The following is a 19,444-nucleotide window of genomic DNA, read 5'->3' as shown; positions in this document are numbered from 1 at the left end:
AGTTTTTCGAGCTCGAACACGAGCTTTCAAACAAATCGAGCTCGAACCTTTTTTTAGTTATTCGTGAACTCACGAGCCAGCTCGCAAGTCGTATTTTTTTCTTTTCTTTATTTAAATAATGTATAATAATATAAAATATTATAGAAATAATATATAAATAACATATAAATATTAAAAGATATATACACTTCCACAGTTTATTCTTTATTTTGTAAAAGAATTAATACTTATAAAAAGAGAAAGAAAAAAAAAAACAGCATAACGAGCTTGGCTAGAGCTCGACTCGTTCACATCTCTAATCCAGAGAATTGATTTTGCAAGCGAACTCGGATATCATCTTCTTGTTAATATATGGTAATAGAGTTTGATTATTCTAATATATTATTAATGCTGTTTTTTTTTTTTTTTATTAGTTGAAACTCGTGATGTATATGAGAAGTATAACCCTTTATTTGGTAACATTAATCCTTATATAAGGGTAAATTATGAAAATCACCCTAAATTTAGGATAAATTACAAAAACCCCCACATATACGTTACTACCAAATACCACCTACATTTGTTTTTGTCAATTCTTCCCAACAGGCATAGCATTTCTTTTCTTTTTAATGACAAATTACACTCACATGGTACTAATAATAATATTAAAAAGTTGTGAAGTTGCAAATTAAGAAGGCTACAAATTCCGTGTTTCTGTCTAATATAATTCCAGCCTGAAACAGAATTCATATACCCAAAGTATATTTTAATTGTCGATTCAATAGTATTAATCAAATCAAATCACAAAATCTAAAATTTATTAGCATCTCATCAGAGACTACATCATACAATAAGACAACAAATCCACCTTAAAAAGAAGACCAATAAAAAAATTTTGGAGTTTGTACAACTCCTGTGTGACGAAGATTTATGTACACCGATCAAGCACGAGCGCACTTTGGCCTTCTCCCCGATGAAAAATAGCACAGCACCATTAGGCCAGATGCACTCCCTCAGTAAAATTGCATTGCATAATCTTCCCTGGCAGATTCGTAAATATGTCGACGACTACCTAAAAGAATATTTCAATATCTCCTAAAATGATCCCTCGTGAAAAATGAGTGCTTTAGGGCTTCGTCAGCAGACATTCTTTCCGAAGGATCGTATCTCAAAAGACCTTGTAATAAATGAATAAGATCGCCCGCAGAGTGATCTACGAGTTGCATAACCATATTCTGAAGCCTGGGCATCTTTAATACTGCTTTTATACTATCTCTAGATGCCGCTCCCTCTGGCCAGTCTAATCTGCCCCTTCTAATATATTTCTCCGCATGTCGACTGGACAAAAAAAACCCCATCAAAACGGCCCCAATTAATAATTTATTCGGACATTTCATTTCAGTACTTAGATAAGAAAATATTTAACAGCTTACTCTGCTTTTTTCAACATGTGTTGGGGTAGTGGTCCAAGCACTCTTTCCATCATCGCAAGGTGCTCCAAATTTTCATGGGTTTGAAACAACGCTTCACCCTGCACAACAACAGGCGGGAAAAATAATTGCTGAAATATTCGAAAATATACTAGTGTACTAGAAAAACCATGTGACAGCATCAAATTAGCATCATACCGAACAAAGCTCCACTAAAATACAGCCAACACTCCATATGTCACACGGGTAACTCCATCCCATTCCTTCACAGCCAAAGTACAAAAGGAGGTATCAGATCATAATCAAAGCAAGGAAACCATACAGCTCACAAATACAAAGAAGAATTTTTGCTTAAATCGACTACCTAGAATAACTTCTGGGGCTCGGTAATGTCGTGTTGATACAATGTACGACTGGTCCTTCTTGTCATAGGTTGTGCTACCAAAATCGATAACTTTGATTGCACTTGACTTTGGTATTCTCTTGTAAAATGAAGAATCCTTAGGAGACCTAGATGAACCCTGAAGACAGACACGAAATATGAGTTTCAAACCAATTTACAGACATAAAAATTTGTAGACAAACCATAAGGGCCATATAAAACTACCTTGTACTCGGGCACTCGCAAGTATTCTGATGAGACGAGAAGAATATTCTCAGGCTTCAGGTCCGTATGGATGAGGTGCAAATCATGCATAACTGAAGTAGGAGAGAAGCAATCAACACAATAGTAAAACAACGCGCCTAAAAGCTTATTTCATGTATTAAGTGAAAAAGATGAGATCCTAATCTAAATGGTTGTTTTTGAAATAAAAAAATATTAGAAATATTAAATGGCACTGTTGACACCCTATTAATAGAATCTTTCATAAAGAACATTGTATTGAATGAGTAGAAACTATTTACACACATGCTACACATTCCAACAGTTGTCTTCCAATCTCACGAACAAGATCAATGGGAAATGAGCGATAATTGTTTTTGCGAAGGAAATCGTATAAGCTTGGTCCAAGCTTCTCAAAGACCTGTTGACACCATTTAAGTCCATGGACAGCTTTAATCCCCATAACATTTGTTAGGTTGGGGAAATTAACCCACTAAATCAATTATATGTACTTACAATACAAATATGGTTACGATAGTCAAACCAGTTCCGTATTTGAACACAACTGCAAGGAATAAACTTGTTCAACCACCGTGATTATTTGTAAATGCCGAAAACAATGGCAGCAATAAAAAAAAAAGTCGAAATAAAAACTCACCGACTGCCACCTTCATCATGCCTACCAAGTTGTTGGAGCACATCTACCTCAATCATTGCTGCTTCACGGTATTTTTTGATACTACGGACAATCTTTATGGCTACCATTTCCTTTCGATCTCGATCCCAGCACTCTAGAACCTGACCAAAAGTGCCTGAAAGTAAAAACCTGGTTAACCCAATGGAATACAACACTGCAATAAAGCAAAAGACAATCAGAATGGACATACCTTCACCCATCTTGCTGTGAATCTTATCTGCAAAAATAAATATACCAAAAAACAAAATAAGTACATAGGTCAGCCAAAAAACTCGCGTAATGAAGGAAAAGAACGGCTATTTATGATTCACTTAATCAATTGCAATATTTTTTTAAAGTACATAGAAGACTAATGATAATAAAGATGAAAACACACAATGGAAGTATTGCCACAGATACCAAAATGCAACAAAAATCATCGTTAGTCCTACTTCTATCTAAAAGGTACGAATTTATTTATTGAAGTAAGTCATATAAATGCAGGAGGCAAAAAAAAATATAGGTTCTTAATAGTAGTGAAGGTAGTTACAGCGAGAAGTTAAATTATCTCCGATCTCAAACATATAATGGCCTTCTTTGTCATCCTCTCTCCATGGTGGGGAACCATTTCGAGCCAGGCTCTTAACAAACAATGCATTATGATGGTCCGAAAGTGCCGAAGGTTCATAGCTTGTCACATTTCCAATATCTTGTGCAGAAAACAATGATAGCTGAGCCTACACACAGGCACCCATTCAAATTTTACTCAATATCAATAATTTAATTTTGTTTACCTCCTCGATTACCCTGTGCACCATACCAAATATACCTAGTATATCTATCAATCCAAAAGAGAAAAAAAACAATCGAATAACTACAAAACAATTCATAAATTATTGAAATATATAATAATTTACGTTTAAATAAAATAAAAAACGGAACCTTGATTTCAAAATTCCAAGGAAACAAAATTCAACATGATCTGAGATACAAGCGAATGCTTCTCCCAAAATCATATAAGATAAATAACCAAGCCTTAGATCATTAACACACAGAAATCCATCTAATTTAACGATTAATAGCCCCAAATAAGATATCATAAAATAGAACAATTAATAAATAAAAAAATAATCGATTCAAAACAATTAAAAAAACACAGATCTAGAAATAATTATCAAGATAAAAAATCATCACAAAGATCAAATATTATTCATACCTGATCCAATAAAAATCATTTTTTCCCATCAGATCTACAGAGAAACAAAAGAAAAAAAAAAAGAAATTGTCCAAGAATTTTGAGATCCAGATCGGAAAATACCTTAGGGGCTTGGGGAAGAACATCCCATCCCAGTCGAGGCCTTTTCCTCGGCCGGCGATCCATAGTTAGCTCCGTCACGCGTTCCATCTCCATCTCAGGCTTGCGCGAAATTTCGAGGGAGAATTATTGTTTTTTTCTAGAGAGAGAAAACGCTAGGGTTTGAAGAGAGAGAAAAAGCTTGCGTATGGCTGAGAAGATATTGAGCGGGGGAGATTTAGATGCTGCTTAATATTGACCTAATATTTGCGCCGTGTCAGTTGCGACGAAATCCTGCCGTACACGTGGCGTTACTGCAGCCGCTTCTTTCTATTGATGATAGTCTAATGCGTTTATGGTGAAAAATGGTATATGCCATCGGAATCGGATCAAATGTTGTGATAAAATCATGTATTTATTTATTAAAAAAATAAACTCATAAATAATCATTAAAACACAACTTTCATAAAGGAAAAAAATCATGGAATTTATGATATTCATTATTAAATGGTTTTCATTTTTTTTATTTGAAATGGGTGTAATAGCAAATAAACATATATAAAAATATTATTATATATAAACTCAAATGTAAAAGAATATAAAAAAAAAATTCAATCCCTCCAAGTTTTACGTGTATATGGTTAATTTAAGAGAATAGGAAAAAGATTGTAGAATACTAAAATAACATGTACAATCAAATATCTATAAATTAATACAGTTAAGACTAACAAAAATTTATTAATTTATCGAATAAATAATTTAGTACATCTTTATTGAGTGGGGACCGATACAAATTATTATTTAAACCAAATTATTAATTTATCGAGGTTCTACTATACTTTCGAATTATTAATGACAACTCTATTTATAATTGTTAATTTGCATTATTATCTAATGGGGCCATTTAATAGGTCTCAAAATCGGGTTTGATATAAATAGTTTTGTTTGGGCCTTATGGGCCCAATCACAATTATATACATGAAATAATTTATACACACATGAATAAAGTACAAGTATCAACCAAGAAGCTGCAAGAACTATTTATTGAAATATCAAGGGTACATTACCACCATCCTTGAGTCATAGTTAAATTACGAAAATTCCTTTTTTATTTGGGTTAATTACAATCACCCATCACTTATAAATCTTCTTACACGTTCATCTTTGCAGTTTCAAATTTAGTGGAATCTTCTAGATTATATGAAATATTCTCAATTTTGGACCCGCTGTATCATATTCGAACTCCAGATATTGAAGCTAGATAATCATAAGATGTGTTTTTTGGCTTGTATATATCAGATTGTGGTGCATCAGAAACTGTATTTTCGCACAACAATACCACTGTAGAGAACAATAAATCAAGAAGTCAAAAGTCTATAGACAAGTGGTTAAAGGTGATTAGGACAACAATACCACTGTGGAGAAGCATCATAATATATATACTACACTGGCGATTACTCAATTTCGAGTAATCTTATTTATAAAAGGAGTTAACGTTGTGAGAATGTTAAGATAATTCTAACCGTATTTTTGTAATAATTTTTGTTTTGTTTTATTTTGTTTTTCTCTACTAATTTTGTAATTAACAAGCAACATCAATATTATATATTTTTTATGAACAAATTATATTGTAGATAACTTTGAAGTTGGTTAGTAGCTAGGCAGTAATTGATTGCATACCTTAAAATTATATAAAAAAAATAACAAAATGAAATATTCATGGATAAAGGCCAACAATGATAAGGCACAGGTTTCTGAGATGATGATCATCCATATGTGATTAAAAGCAAATAATTGATGGAATGGACTAAAAGTACTGAATTTATAAAACGGACAGAATCAAATGTGTTTTTCGTGAAATCAAATATGAAATCGGTGCATACTTGAGACACAAAAAATGGAAAAATTAGATGTTGTACTTAGTTATTTACAGTGGATTGATTTAAACCGTAAATCTACACATAATTACACTCTAAATTTTTTCTCAATTTATATTCATCATATTTACTTCACCACTACACCACACAATGTTCATATCTAGGGTGGACCATTTTATTTTTTTTAATATGGATAAGGAAGGAGCACCAATCTTTTGGTTTCACACCAATTGTTTTTTTCTTCTTCCCATAAATTTGTCCATTAATGCTAGTTGAAAGTTGTACAAACTCTACCTATAAAATGAAATGTAACCATTCACAAATTGCAAAATCTCAAACTCCTAACACTCAAAACAAAAAGCTCAACAATGGAGCCTCCATCACAATACATTGAGAGAAACTTCCTATTATTGGTCCCCTTGTTCATTTCATCAATCTTGATAGTTTTACTTCTCAAATATCTATCAAACAAGAATCCAACCCTCAAACATAAATCACACAAACATATTCCTGGCCCTACAAAGCTACCAATCATCGGCAACCTCCACCAACTAATCGGCAAGCATCCGCACCTCATTCTCGACTCCCTGGCAAAGAAATTCGGCCCCGTTTTCTTCTTACAGCTCGGTGAAGTCCCAACCGTGGTTCTCTCGTCCCCGCAAACGGCGAAAGAAGCGCTCAAAACCCACGACCTTGCACTCGCGACCCGGCCCGAGATATTCGCGGCCAAGATCCTCTTCTACAACTGCAGTGATATTGCGTTTTCTCCTTACGGGCCCCACTGGAGGCACGTGAGAAAGATCTCAACCCTCGAACTATTAAGCGTGAAGAGGGTCCAATCCTACGGGTTCGTGAGGGAAGAAGAAGTTTCTAGACTCTTCCAGAGGGTTCTAGAACATTCTTCATCGTCGTCGTCATACCCTAACAAGACAATAAACCTAACGAAGCTACTTAACCTCTACGCGAACGATGTTCTATGCCGAATTGTGTTCGGGAAGGATTTCTCGGTCGATGGAGAGTACGAGAGGCTAGGGTTCCAGGAGATGCTTAACGAGTACCAAGAATTGCTCGGCGGATTCGCCCTTGGTGATTTTTTTCCTTCCATGGAAGTGTTTATGCATACTTTGACGGGGAATAAGGCTAGGCTTGTGAAAGCTTTCAAGCGGTTCGACCGACTTTTCAATGACGTGATTGAAGAGCGATTACGGACGAAATCGGATTGCGCGAAGGAGAAGAAGGATTTTGTGGATATATTGCTTGAGATACATCAGGATAAAGATGCTGAAATGCCTCTCACTATGGATAATGTCAAAGCTCTACTCTTGGTAAGTCTTAATTCATAAACTTATATTCAATTAGCTCATAAGTTACTAGATGCATGCGTAGAGGACAAATGAAATTATATTATCTAATTTTTAATATTTGTTTTATATATAAATAGCTGTAAAAAAATATCAACGCAAGCTAATGAATAAAATCTTACTTAATTTGATTAAATTACATTTTTTTCATTTAGCATCCTCGAAAAAGTATATTTGACAATTTGCACCCTAAAAAAATGCATTAGCACTTTGCACCCAAGAGAAAAAGTCAATTGAAGTGACAAAAATAGTCCTGTGTTGACAATCATAAAATTAGTCGATGTCGGAAAATATGGCCGAAAAATAGACTAGGGTGCACTTTGAACGATGAAACATGTTTCGAGGGTGAAAAGTGCCTTAAATTATTTTTGGAGGTGCAAAGTGCCAAAATGGTACTTTTCGAGGGTACGAAGTGGAATTAAGTCGTTGTTTACATCTATATAATAGAACTTGTGAACAATACTTTTAACAACATACTCTGAATCTCAAACAAAATTGTTTATATTTTGACGCAATTATTGATTTTTGAAATATTTCATTAAAATAATTTGTAAATGATATATATTCTATTATTTTATATAAATAAATAGTAATAACTAGATCTTTTTATGTTCAATTGTAGGACATGTTTGCTGCAGGAACTGATACAACCTTCATAGTACTAGACTGGGGCATGACAGAGCTTGTGACAAATCCAAGTGTACTAAAGAAACTACAAACCGAAGTACGAAAAGTAGTCGGACAAAAAAAATTCGTGTCTGAAAACGATTTACTTCACTTGCCTTACATGAAAGCCGTCATCAAAGAAATCTACCGATTGCATCCACCGGCACCCGTACTTGTCCCACACGAATCCATGCAAGAGGTCACGATCGGAGGGTTCACGATCCCCGAGAAAACACGGATCTTCGTGAACGCGTGGGCCGTGGGTCGGGACCCGGGAACGTGGTCCCACCCGGATAGATTCTACCCGGATAGGTTTGTGGATAGTGATGTCGATTTCAAGGGGAAGGATTTTGAGCTGATACCTTTTGGTGCCGGTAGAAGAAGCTGCCCTGCGATTGCGTTTGGCTCCGCAACCGTCGAGATTGCTTTGGCACAGCTTGTGCATAGCTTCGATTGGGAACTTCCGGATGGAATCAAGGCCGTCGATCTTGATATGGAGGAAGTTTTTGGCATCACTATGCATAGGAAGTCACCTTTGGAAGTAGTGGCTAAACCATATTTTACAAGCTAAGATATATAATTGGTTGGGAAAATTACAGTTTTCATCCCTCAAGTCTGGACCGCGATTTCACATTTGGTCATAAAAAACATATTTGATCTCTCATGTTTCAATAATTGGACATTTTTTGGTCATTTTCGTCAATTTGTTGTTAGTCCGTCAGTTAATGTGGTGAGAGTCTCATGTTTGATTCCGTTAGTACTAACAAAAAATTGACGGAAATGACTAAAATTGTTGAATTTTGAAACATGATGGACTAAATGTGTTTTTTATGAATATGAGGGACCAAATATAAAATCGATACAAATTTGAAGGATGAAAGAAATATTATTTCCCATAATTGGTTAGTTGTTGTGTTTAATAAATGAGCTTTCACATAAATCCCCTTTGTGGAATAAAAAACTTGCACCAAATTCTTCTATGTTTCACTTTTATCCAAAACGAAAACGTTCTAAGAGTAAATACGCATATTTATTATTCATCGAAAAATGAAATTTCGTGCAAATAAAGATTAAGCAAATAATAATATTCATGGGCAAGTTACACTTTCCGTCCTTGAATTTTACCTTGATTTCATATTTAGTTCCTTTTGTTCTTAGAAAAAACAGATTTAGTCCCTCGCGTTTTGACAATTTAACACTTTTAGTAATTTTACTGTTAGTCTGTCAATTAAGATATAAAACAGTGATATGCACATGCTCGTTTCCATTAGATACTAACAGAAAATTGACAGAAATAAGCAAAAAATAGTTATATTTTTTAAACACAAAAGACTAAATCGAATGAGTATTTATTATTATGCTGGTCAAAGTCTTCAAAAGTTGTGCTGGTCAAAGTCAGAGATTAATTATTGTAATAATGGAGGTATTAATATTAAGATAATCAAATTAAAAATTGTAGAATCTTCTATCTTGGCAAATTCAGTTGACTTAATCAAAGAATTAATTATTATTATTAAGGGTAAATTACACCCACACCTCTGAGGTATACTTAAATAACTGTAAGGTCCATGTGGTATTAATAATTACACTCAACCCCCTGAAAGGTAGTAAAAACTCTAACGGGATAATGCATTGGTTACATTATTCCGATAGGGTTCTAATGGACTATTACTTTTAGCTAGTTGTGGAGATAACATAGAGTTATGGGGAGTTATGGGGTGACATGGCTCCCCCAATATTTTTTAAATCACCCGTAACTCTTTGTTGTCTTCACCACTAGCTAAAAGTAATAGTCCATTAGAACCCTATCTGAATAATATATCCAATGCATTATCCTGTTAGAGTTTTTAACTACTTTTCAGGGTGGTGAGTGTAATTATTAATACCACATGGACCTTACAGTTATTTAAGCATACTTCAGGGGTGTTGGTGTAATTTACCCTATTATTAATCCATAAAATGAGCCATAAGGAACATTGTTCATATACAGCTTTGCATACAACAACAACAATGGAGGAAATTCAATTGCACTTCTTCACATTTCCACTTCTTATTATATCTTTGTTCTTGTTTTTATCTATTACCAAATGGTTCAACAAATTATTACCTAGTACAAACAAGAAAAACTTGCCACCCTCGCCTCGAAAGCTACCGATAATCGGAAATCTCCACCAACTCGGCCCGTTACCCCACCAGGACTTCCATTTCTTGGCCCGAAAACACGGCCCGGTAATGCTCCTTCACTTCGGTAGTGGGCCCGTGGTTGTTGTCTCATCGGCCGATGCAGCTCGTGAGATCATGAAAACTCATGACCTCACTTTCGTGAACCGGCCTCACTACAGTGTTCAGAAGAAGCTTTTCTACGATGGTAAAGATGTCTCTTTTGCCCCTTACGGCGAATTCTGGAGGCAGCTGAAGAGCATACTCGTCGTCCATCTCCTAAGCAACAAAATGGTTCAATCTTTTCGTTCCGTTAGAAAAGACGAAACCGCCCTTTTCGTGGAAAAGATCGGAGAATATACTTCTTCGTCGGAGAAAAATGTGGTCAATTTGAGTGAGATGTTTTCCGAGTTGACTAACGACGGAATTTGTCGATCGGCCTTCGGACGCAAGTACGGCGAGTCGGAAAATGGCGGGAAATCGATGAGTTTGTTGGCGGAGTTTTTGGAGCTTTTGGGGATTATTAGTATCGGGGATATATTTCCGTGGCTTGGTTGGATTAGCCGTGTCAACGGCTTGGATAAGAGAGTTCGAAGGGTTGCTAAAGAACTTGACGATTTTCTCGAGGGCCTTATTCGAGAACGGATGGAAAAACCGGAGGGAGAGAAAAATGGAGGGAATTTTATTGATATTGTTCTTGAAATTTATAACGATGAGGCTTCCGGTTTTTCGGTCGACAGAGACAGTATCAAAGCATTAATTTTGGTGAGTAGCTAAAATTATCTGCCATTATCTGCTTTATTTGGAGTTGTTTTCATTCAGCCTAAACTTGTTCTTGGCTATCAATTTTCATGTATACCTATGCGTGTGACTGTGTATATACGGGAAAATTGCACTTCACCCCCTATAAATTTTTGATTTTGCACTTTCCCTCCTATAAAAAGTCAAAAAAGTGAGTGTTCCCCTTTTAAAGTGTTATTTCTGTTGTCCGATAGCTAAATTTCGATGGGTTAATTATTCACTGAAATTTAGTGTTTTTATTGCAACGAACCCTTTAATTGTTATTGTTAGTACACCTTACCCCTATGAATTATTTTTTGGTGCACGTTCCCCACACGAAATTGGATTTGGGGCAAAGTACAACCAGAACAATATTTTTTATTTTTCGGGGGGGGAATGTGAATATGAAAAATTTATAGGGGGTGAAGTGTTTTTTGTCCTATAATGAATTTATTTTGCTTTCACAGGATGTCTATGCCGGCGGGACTGATACCACAGCCACAGTTCTCGAATGGGCGATGGCGGAACTCTTACGACACCCTAGAGTGATGGAAAATTTGCAAAAGGAAGTACGAGAAATCGTCAAAGGCAAAAACGACATAACGGACGAAGACTTCGAAAAAATGCATTACATGAAAGCAGTGATCAAGGAAACTCTTCGTCTTCACCCTCCGAGCCCGTTATTAGTACCAAGAGTAGCCGACAAAGACGTGAAAATAAAGGGCTACGATGTCTCGAAGGGAACGATAGTGATGGTTAACGCGTGGGCCATAGGGCGGGACCCACAGTCTTGGGATGAGCCGGAGAAGTTTGAGCCGGAGAGATTCTTGAAGAACTCAAAGAATGAGAATGTTGATTTTAAGGGCCTCGATTTTGAGCTTATTCCGTTTGGGGCGGGGAGAAGGGGTTGTCCCGGGATTTCGTTTGCGGTTGCCACTATCGAGTTTGTGTTGGCAAATATTGTGCATAAATTTAACTGGGAATTGCCTGATGGATTACATGGGAAAGATTTGGACGTGAGTGAAAAAGCTGGAGTTACTATTCACAAAGCTAACCCTCTTCTTGCGGTTGCTAATCGGACGAAGTAATAAATTTCGTACACTATCGAAGTATTTAAATTTCGAATTACTGCGTGCAGTGTTTTTTTTTTTTTTTTTTTTTTTTTTTGAAGTATGTTGAAAGATGCCTTTATAATGCATGAATGTTTAATATATAAAGAACGAGAAATTTACAGTTTTCATCTCTCAAGTTTGAGAAGATTTTACATTTGGTCTTCCATGTCCACAAAAAATACATTTGGTATCTCATGTTTCAATAATTTCACTTTTTTGGTTATTTCCGTCAGTTTATCGTTAGTCCGTCTGTGACAGTAGTGATGGAAACACGTCCGATTTTTCGTTAGTTTTAACAGAAATTTAACGAAAATGACTAAAAGTGTTAAATTTTTAAAATATAAGGGACCAAATGTGCTTTTTGTAAACATGGGGGACCAAATATGAAATTGGAAAAAACTGAGGGATGAAAACTGTATTTTTCCTTATAAAGAATTGTGAAATTTGGGGGAAAACAGGACAAAGGGGATGTGATTTATGAAGCAAACATAAGGATCAAAAATTGTAACTCGATTTTGTTTAGGGATAAAAAATGAATAGCTTGTAAATATAGGGACAAAATCCGATAATATTCTTCAAGAATTAAAATCTAATTAGCAAATGCAGTTAACTGACTTCATAAATTATTCCCAAGTACATCAAGTAACTTCTAATGAACAATGTGAATATGAAAGCATCACAATTTTTTCAAAACGAAAACACGAATCCAACAGAGCCTAAAACGAACCCGAAAACGGGTAAAATTAAAAACAAATAAAACGAGAGTCCCGCATAGAAACTAGAATATAGCTATATCTTGAAATGCCGATTAACTTGCACGAAAACTGCGTTAATACACTATCTCAATGTCTTTGAAGCTGCCTTCGGTTTGAAGATTTATCGTCAACAATCCATTCTCGGAACCATACGTGAAATCCTCGTTTTTGTTATCAACTTTGCAAGAACTCGGTTTAACGCTCGAGTATGCTCCGAATAATCCGGCCCCTTTGGCCTTGATCGTGATTGTGTCGTTATAAATGCATTCCACGACTGCTCCTCCCGAGTTGTACATGTTAATCAAGCCAATAGGGGCAAATTTGACATTTTCGTTGAGTTCCTGTTTGCAATGTTCGACAAATTTCTGTTAGTAGTGATGAAATACGAACATCGAAAATCGAAAAAACGGAATCAAATTTATATATAACAGCTTTTTTTTTTTTAGTTTCTAACCTTTATCGGGGAGACGGTGAATATCTCGCATTGCAATACGTCTAAAGAAACTTCGACGGTTTTGTTCTTTGCCACTGTGGTAAGAGATCCTGTAACACGAAATATTCGAAGGATTAATGTTTCGAATTTTATTTTATTTATTTAGGGACTAATTAATAAATAACCTGAGTTGAATGCATATATAGCAAAGTCTCCGGTGCAGTTTTCGCCGGTAATTTCGTCGAGAAATTCTACGTCTAATGGACTAACACGGCCTGTGATAGATGTGGCTGTCGTTTTAGCGGAGTTTTCGGTCGATTCGAGTGGCTGTTTCATTGGCCAAGTGCCTGCTCCTTGGCAGTTGAAAACACCTACTACTCCAGTTAGCTTATTCAAGTTCCATATCTTTAGCAAGCTGTTGAAATCAGTTACAAATGTTGTCTTGTAAGTTATGAGAGAGAGAGAGAGAGAGAGAGAGAGAGAGAGAGAGAGAGAGAGAGAGAGAGAGAGAGAGAGAGAGAGAGAGAGAGAGAGAGAGAGAGAGAGAGAGAGAGAGAGAGAGAGAGAGAGAGAGAGGAACCTCTTGCCATCCATGACGGGGTCGACGAATAGACAGTCTCGTGTAGGCCTTCCGGAATATCGAGCCCTCAAGACGGATCCATCGGGAAGAACAAGTTTCCTAAGTATCTTGAAATCATGTTTGCCTGGCTTGTCACTGTAATAAAACAGACAAGATTTATGTATAAGATGGTTTTTCATTTTGTATTTATTTATTTATACTTCCAAAACGAGAATTACGATCGAAACGTAAGGTTACAAAATTGTCTCTACCTTACGTAAACGGGACAACCCCCTATCGCTCTCGCCGCACCGTGGAATTCGGCCGTGCTATGGTTGCTCTTCAATCAAGAAACATAATAAATAGATCAATACTCTGATTAATTATAACTTTAGTTAATGCTAATAATAATTTTAAAAAAAATTAAAAAATACTTACATGGAACATATCCCAATCCGGGACCACGACTTCGCCCAAGAGAAGACTATTGAACGACACCGATGCAATATGCAACGTCTGAAAAGTCGGCTCGTTCGGCATGAAATCCTCCGAGGCCCTAGCGGTTGCGCTATTCTTGGAACTAAAAATTGAGTCCGAATTGTGACACATGCAACAAATCAAATTGTTGTCCTTGAAGTTTTGTTCGATGGACTCGTCGAGCGCTTCGTGGTACTTTTTAGTAATGGACACTCTTCCACCGTATCCGGACCCTAGGGTTTCTAGAATGTTCTGGACATCAACCTTAACACCATCCACACCACTATCAGCAAGATAGCTATGCATGTCGTTGTAGAAGTCGAAGATCTTTTCGGGGTCGATTATTCCGACTCCGTACTTCTCGACTATGTCCATGGCTATGTCTCGGATATTCCCGATATTTCCGGGTGATTGTACCGGATATACGAGCTTCGGGTTGTACTTCTTTAGTGGCTCGGACGAAGTTAGGAGTCCGCCCCAGTATCCGACTAGAGCGTGCCACATGTATACATACCTGGATCATGTACAAGTTAGAATTTTTTGGAATGCTGAAAATTTTCATTTTCTTTTTTTAAATTCGCAAGTGGAAATTTGATTCCAATTCCGATTTTGGAAATTTCCGAAAATGAAAATCGATTCCATTTTGGAAATTTCGTAATTTTCGAAAATCGTCTTTGCTTATATATTTTCGAAAAAATCGGAAATTTTTGGAGAAAATTATGAAAAAATCCCTTATATTTGGGAAATTACAACTACCCCTTCAACTATGTATTTTCTTACGAAAAAACCCCTCGTTCAGTAGATAAATTTGACACCATAAAACTGGACGTGCAAGACGATACACAAGGGGGGTTTTCGTAATTTGACCTTACCTTAGGGGTGACCCTAATTTGCCCCAAAAATATAAAGTTTTCTATTATCTATATCATTTTATGTATATATATATATATATATATATATATATATTTACATATATTATATTTAAAACACATAAAAACATGTAATAATATTCATAATATAAATATACTTGTTGGAAAAAAAAATGAAAATTTTGAAATTAAACCAGGTCTGTTCGAATTCCTATCCAAAAAAAATCGGATTTAAATTCGAAGAATTTTGAAACTTACTTTAGTCCATAATTCTCTTTGATGTGATGTATCAACTCTTTGAGATTTGTGGTTGAACCATCTGATTCTTCTCCCTTAAATTTGCTGTTCTCTTTGATACCAGTTAATCTTGTTGCACACCTATACCAAAAGAAGCATCATTAGTGAACTTAAAAATAAAATAAACAAATAATAATAATAATAATAAATAAATAAACATGACCAATTTTTTTACTGAGGTAAAAACCATGGGACTTACTGTATTCCTTCGATTTCGGGCTCGCCTTCTTTCCGGTATTCGTTTTCCGTTTCTTGCCAACCGTCGTCTATGATCAAGAACTTTGGAGAAATCCCTCCATCTTTGAAGCTGTATTAAAGCAAAGTGAAAACATATTATTCTAGTGTGTGTATTGTGTGAATATAATTTAGTTTATAAACTTTGTTTTTGTTTAGAGAAAATTATAGTTTTTATCCCTCTAGTTTGCACCGATTACACATCTGGTCCCTCACATTTCAAAAAGTCAACACTTTTAGTTATTTCCGTCAATTTTCTATTAGAACTAACGCAATCAAGTGCGTGCTTATCACTGCTTTAACTGACGGACTAACGATAAATTGATGGAAATTACAAAAAATGTTAAATTTTTGAAACACGAAGGACCAAATGTATGTTTATGAATATATTGAACCAAATGTAAAATCCATACAAACTTGAAGGATGAAAACTGTATTTTTTTCTTTTTGTTTATCGAACCTCTGAAGACCCTCTTTGATTCCATTTGGAGTCACTTCAGTGTAAAATGCATCCCATGTACACCAACCAAACCAGTCTAAATGTGCTGGTGTCTGAAAATTTTGAACCATAATATAACATCGATAAATTAATAATTTTGTTTGATAATTTAATATTTCGCTAAATAAATAGAATTTTGCTAGTTCTAATTGTATTAATGTATAGAGGTTTACCTTTTTGGTCTCAAGGTGGCTAAATGTACCTTTATGCTTGGCCAATATCCTGATTTCAAATCAAAATTTCCAAACATGAATTAAATAAATAAATAAATTAATTAAAAAAATCCTAATTAATTCAAAAAAACAGAGACCAAAACATACTTAATTGAATCCTTAATGAGCTCAAAAGGGTTGTCCCCAGAATTGACAAAAACACCCTCCAATGCTTCACTTGTCTGAATTTCAGGATCACCTTAAAACCAAAAAAAAAAATAATAAAATAAATTTAACAATCTTTTTTAATTAATTACCAAAAATGGAAAAGAAAAAATATTAAATATGATTTTAAAATTGAAAAAAAAAAACCCAACCACTTTCATAGCAGAACTGGAGATCATTTGATGAAGTCCCTTGTAGAGTTGTCCTAAAAGCTCCATCAAGCACAGGCAAAACGAGAACGTAAAATTTATTCTCGTTCGCTGCCTCGAACGACGTTTCTTCATCCGATGCACTTAACACGGATTCTTCTCCAACTTCCAATAGAAGCATCTGAGTTTCCATCGGAATTTCGCTACCCGATTTTCCAATACGCGGTATCATCCACCATATCTTGGCTATGAAAAGACACACAAACTTGCAATCTCTGCCCACAAAAACAAAATAAATAAATAAATTATTTCGACGAAAAATTAAAGAGGTAGTAACTATTGAATCAAGAACATGTGTCGAAAAATACTGGTCTCTAAGAACAATCATGTATGTAACTGTATGAAAGTTGTTTGGGAACTGTGATTATGCTTGATAGACTATATAATCAAGCTTTATCAAATGTTTGATGTCCGGATTTCAAAATCAAACCTATGAATTAAGGATATTCGGTTCAAAATAAACCTATATTATTACACAATCATATGAAATATATGTAGCTAATACACGGATTCTATAATCACAAATCTCAAACAGAAGATAATCACATATTACCGTATCATGGACAATATAATCCCAGATGAGGACTAGAGAGAGAGAGAGAGAGAGAGAGAGAGAGAGAGAGAGAGAGAGAGAGCGAGAGAGAGAGAGAGAGAGAGAGAGAGAGAGAAGTTACTTACTCGAGAACTCCAAGATTGAAGACATGGCGAGAACTCGATGCGGTTGAGTTGGCTGCGACGAAAGCTGATCCTGCATTTGCCGGAGAAACGAAGATATTTTCTGGAACTCCGGTTAGGACAACTTTACCCCTGACCGTGAGGCAGCCATTCTTGATAACCGGCGTAGCAGTGATAGTCATATTGTGCTACAATCTTTTATCCAATGAGTAATCTGCATAAAGCACAGAAGAACAAAATAAGAAGAAGAAAAAGAAAAAAAGAATTTACGAATTTATTGACGTAACTAACAACGTAGATCAAGAAAATGTGGTTGATGATGTTATTGTAATAAACAAGAACATGTACATATGACTTAACGAAAGATCGGTCTTTTTCACCTATTTGTAAAGTTAGGTGAAAATTGAAGTGTGAGGAACTATGTTTCAAGAATTGGTGTTTTTATAGCTAACTAAATCAGGACATAAACAAACATACAAAGTACCCTTTAGGATGCAGCAAAAGACCATAGGAAAAAACGAGCGTAATTATATTTTGTTTAAATTTCGTTTTCGGTAAGATTTTGGCATGTAATGAAAAACAATAATTTTGGATCAATAATGTTTGAGTTTACGATAAATGGGACCGATCCAAGCAATATTGACATGGAAATGAGTCATCATTTTACGGTGTTTAATGAAATATTATTTGCAATATCCCGTCCCACATCGCTTATAATACGTGAACGGAAATAATTATTCGTTGCAAGACTGTCGTGTAAGATTAAGCATGTTCAAAGTGATATGATCTACTTAGGTTTGATTTAATTTTTTCAAATTTCAATTTTTTTTATTGGATGAAAAACAAGGGGCGTGACATTATTATTGCATTATTATTTATTAGTTGTCATGTAACCTTTCCATTGTTTTGGGAGTCAAGAAAACATGGCCACAGGTGAAGATTGCAATTAAGATAAAAAGTTATAAAAAAAAGTAGACTCACATGTTTGTGTCCTGATGCCCAACGATTGAAGCAAGTGAGCGCGTGTCAACTGACCAAATCCCAAATTCTATTGTCAACGATCGCAAGGTGACGCTTGTCACCACATGGTCAATATAAATGTGGTTTACGTTTCTTCTATAATTTGCGAACTATATACGAGAGTGTAGGTTTACCTAACTAGTACACTTATATGGCTGATTGCAAGTTCCTTCACTAAAAAAATTAAAAAAATAAATGTTTGAATCTGACAATATATAATTGTGGTTTTAATTGAGATCTTTTTAGAGCTGTGTTTTTTTGTTGATTGTATTGAGAATCTTTGAAATTATTATTCATACATTGGATCTTTTTGGCATCTTTCAATGCCACAAAAAATAATTTTAATTTTGAGGGTTAGCAATTTTTTTAGAAGAAGGGGGTTTAGTAATTTTTACTTAAATGATAAAAAAAGTAAGAGAGACAAATGATTTAAATTGAAAATTGACTAGAAACTAAAATACAGTACAATTACTGGTCACGAATCACATGCATATTTAATTATTGTCCTTTTGTTGGTTCACTACAACTACATCATCAGTTGAAATTTTACATATCTCACGAGTCAGGCAAAACGACACCGTAGGATCACGTGCTTTTGATTTACCTAACAGATACGCCAAACAATTATGTAAAATTAAACCATTATAAATTAGTAGATCCTCTGATTCTGTATTAATAATATTATCTTAATTAATAATTATTATCAATTAGCGAATAATTAAGTAATTTATTAAACTTTGGACGAATCATAGATGGTGAAGAACTCAAATCTAATCACAAGTGATGTGTGATACGAACCTGAGTAATAATTAATATTTATCAGATTTTTTTGGCAACGAGTGTGTGTTATTAATATTACGTGTAGATCTATTATTTAAAGGGTAAATTACAACCACTCATGAAGTATGATCAAATTACGAAAAACCTTGTTTGAATAATTACATCTACGTCTTTAACTATGAATCTTCTTACACTTCCACCCTTATGGTGTCAAATTCAACATAATCATCTGCATTCCATGAAATGTGCTCTAGTTTGCAATGTTCTCAAAACCCGACCGGTTCAACCGCGAACCGGTGACTGGTCCGGTCCGAGTCGACC

General features: G+C 35.1%; 4 protein-coding genes across 5 annotated transcripts; 2 read left to right on the top strand and 2 right to left on the bottom strand.

The window, feature by feature from the left end:
* Positions 1–667: 667 nt before the first annotated feature.
* Positions 668–4,286, bottom strand: LOC105950477 (LAMMER-type protein kinase AFC2). Its single transcript, XM_012973839.2, has 11 exons — positions 4,008–4,286; positions 3,240–3,426; positions 2,901–2,927; positions 2,672–2,825; positions 2,530–2,578; positions 2,320–2,434; positions 2,017–2,108; positions 1,774–1,930; positions 1,608–1,672; positions 1,413–1,510; positions 668–1,317 (listed from the first exon to the last, which is right to left on the bottom strand). The coding sequence occupies exons 1-11, from the start codon at positions 4,098–4,100 to the stop codon at positions 1,065–1,067; spliced, it is 1,290 nt and encodes a 429-aa protein (XP_012829293.2). The 5' UTR covers positions 4,101–4,286; the 3' UTR covers positions 668–1,064.
* A 1,860-nt stretch (positions 4,287–6,146) lies between these two features.
* LOC105950515 (cytochrome P450 71AP13) lies at positions 6,147–8,590 on the top strand. The gene is made up of 2 exons (XM_012973881.2): positions 6,147–7,185; positions 7,844–8,590. The coding sequence occupies exons 1-2, from the start codon at positions 6,229–6,231 to the stop codon at positions 8,456–8,458; spliced, it is 1,572 nt and encodes a 523-aa protein (XP_012829335.1). The 5' UTR covers positions 6,147–6,228; the 3' UTR covers positions 8,459–8,590.
* Positions 8,591–9,888: 1,298 nt separating this feature from the next.
* On the top strand, positions 9,889–11,980 carry LOC105950432 (cytochrome P450 71A8). The gene is made up of 2 exons (XM_012973781.2): positions 9,889–10,812; positions 11,295–11,980. The coding sequence occupies exons 1-2, from the start codon at positions 9,898–9,900 to the stop codon at positions 11,913–11,915; spliced, it is 1,536 nt and encodes a 511-aa protein (XP_012829235.2). The 5' UTR covers positions 9,889–9,897; the 3' UTR covers positions 11,916–11,980.
* Positions 11,981–12,510: 530 nt separating this feature from the next.
* On the bottom strand, positions 12,511–18,008 carry LOC105950473 (putative galactinol--sucrose galactosyltransferase 2). 2 transcript variants are annotated; one of them, XM_012973835.2, is made up of 14 exons: positions 17,704–18,008; positions 17,327–17,537; positions 16,592–16,863; positions 16,383–16,473; positions 16,236–16,284; positions 16,024–16,115; positions 15,529–15,636; positions 15,291–15,410; positions 14,125–14,677; positions 13,959–14,026; positions 13,708–13,842; positions 13,313–13,542; positions 13,149–13,237; positions 12,511–13,035 (listed from the first exon to the last, which is right to left on the bottom strand). In XM_012973835.2, the coding sequence occupies exons 2-14, from the start codon at positions 17,503–17,505 to the stop codon at positions 12,769–12,771; spliced, it is 2,253 nt and encodes a 750-aa protein (XP_012829289.2). In that variant the 5' UTR covers positions 17,506–17,537; positions 17,704–18,008; the 3' UTR covers positions 12,511–12,768. The 2 variants fall into 2 exon arrangements, with proteins under 2 accessions (XP_012829289.2, XP_088673221.1); XM_088817095.1 differs by having other exon boundaries at positions 17,611–17,707.
* Between the last annotated feature and the right edge of the window lie 1,436 nt (positions 18,009–19,444).

The sequence above is a fragment of the Erythranthe guttata genome, chromosome 4 (genome assembly GCF_056151865.1).
Source record: "Erythranthe guttata isolate IM_541 chromosome 4, IM_541, whole genome shotgun sequence".
NCBI classification, from domain to species: Eukaryota; Viridiplantae; Streptophyta; class Magnoliopsida; order Lamiales; family Phrymaceae; genus Erythranthe; species Erythranthe guttata.
This window is presented reverse-complemented; position numbering and strand designations above follow the sequence as displayed.

Bases quoted from the DNA above. Each gene is read 5' to 3' on its own strand.
- LOC105950477 (XM_012973839.2), bottom strand. From the start codon at position 4,100: ATGGAGATGGAACGCGTGACGGAGCTAACTATGGATCGCCGGCCGAGG. The intron at 2,826-2,900 runs GTATGTCCATTC...TTTTACTTTCAG, and splicing joins TCACAGCAAGATGGGTGAAG to GCACTTTTGGTCAGGTTCTA. The intron at 1,318-1,412 runs GTAAGCTGTTAA...TTTTTTGTCCAG, and splicing joins CACATGTTGAAAAAAGCAGA to TCGACATGCGGAGAAATATA.
- LOC105950515 (XM_012973881.2), top strand. From the start codon at position 6,229: ATGGAGCCTCCATCACAATACATTGAGAGAAACTTCCTATTATTGGTC. The intron at 7,186-7,843 runs GTAAGTCTTAAT...GTTCAATTGTAG, and splicing joins ATGTCAAAGCTCTACTCTTG to GACATGTTTGCTGCAGGAAC.
- LOC105950432 (XM_012973781.2), top strand. From the start codon at position 9,898: ATGGAGGAAATTCAATTGCACTTCTTCACATTTCCACTTCTTATTATA. The intron at 10,813-11,294 runs GTGAGTAGCTAA...TTGCTTTCACAG, and splicing joins GTATCAAAGCATTAATTTTG to GATGTCTATGCCGGCGGGAC.
- LOC105950473 (XM_012973835.2), bottom strand. From the start codon at position 17,505: ATGACTATCACTGCTACGCCGGTTATCAAGAATGGCTGCCTCACGGTC. The intron at 13,843-13,958 runs GTAGAGACAATT...GTTTTATTACAG, and splicing joins GGTTGTCCCGTTTACGTAAG to TGACAAGCCAGGCAAACATG. The intron at 13,543-13,707 runs GTTCCTCTCTCT...TGATTTCAACAG, and splicing joins CCCGTCATGGATGGCAAGAG to CTTGCTAAAGATATGGAACT.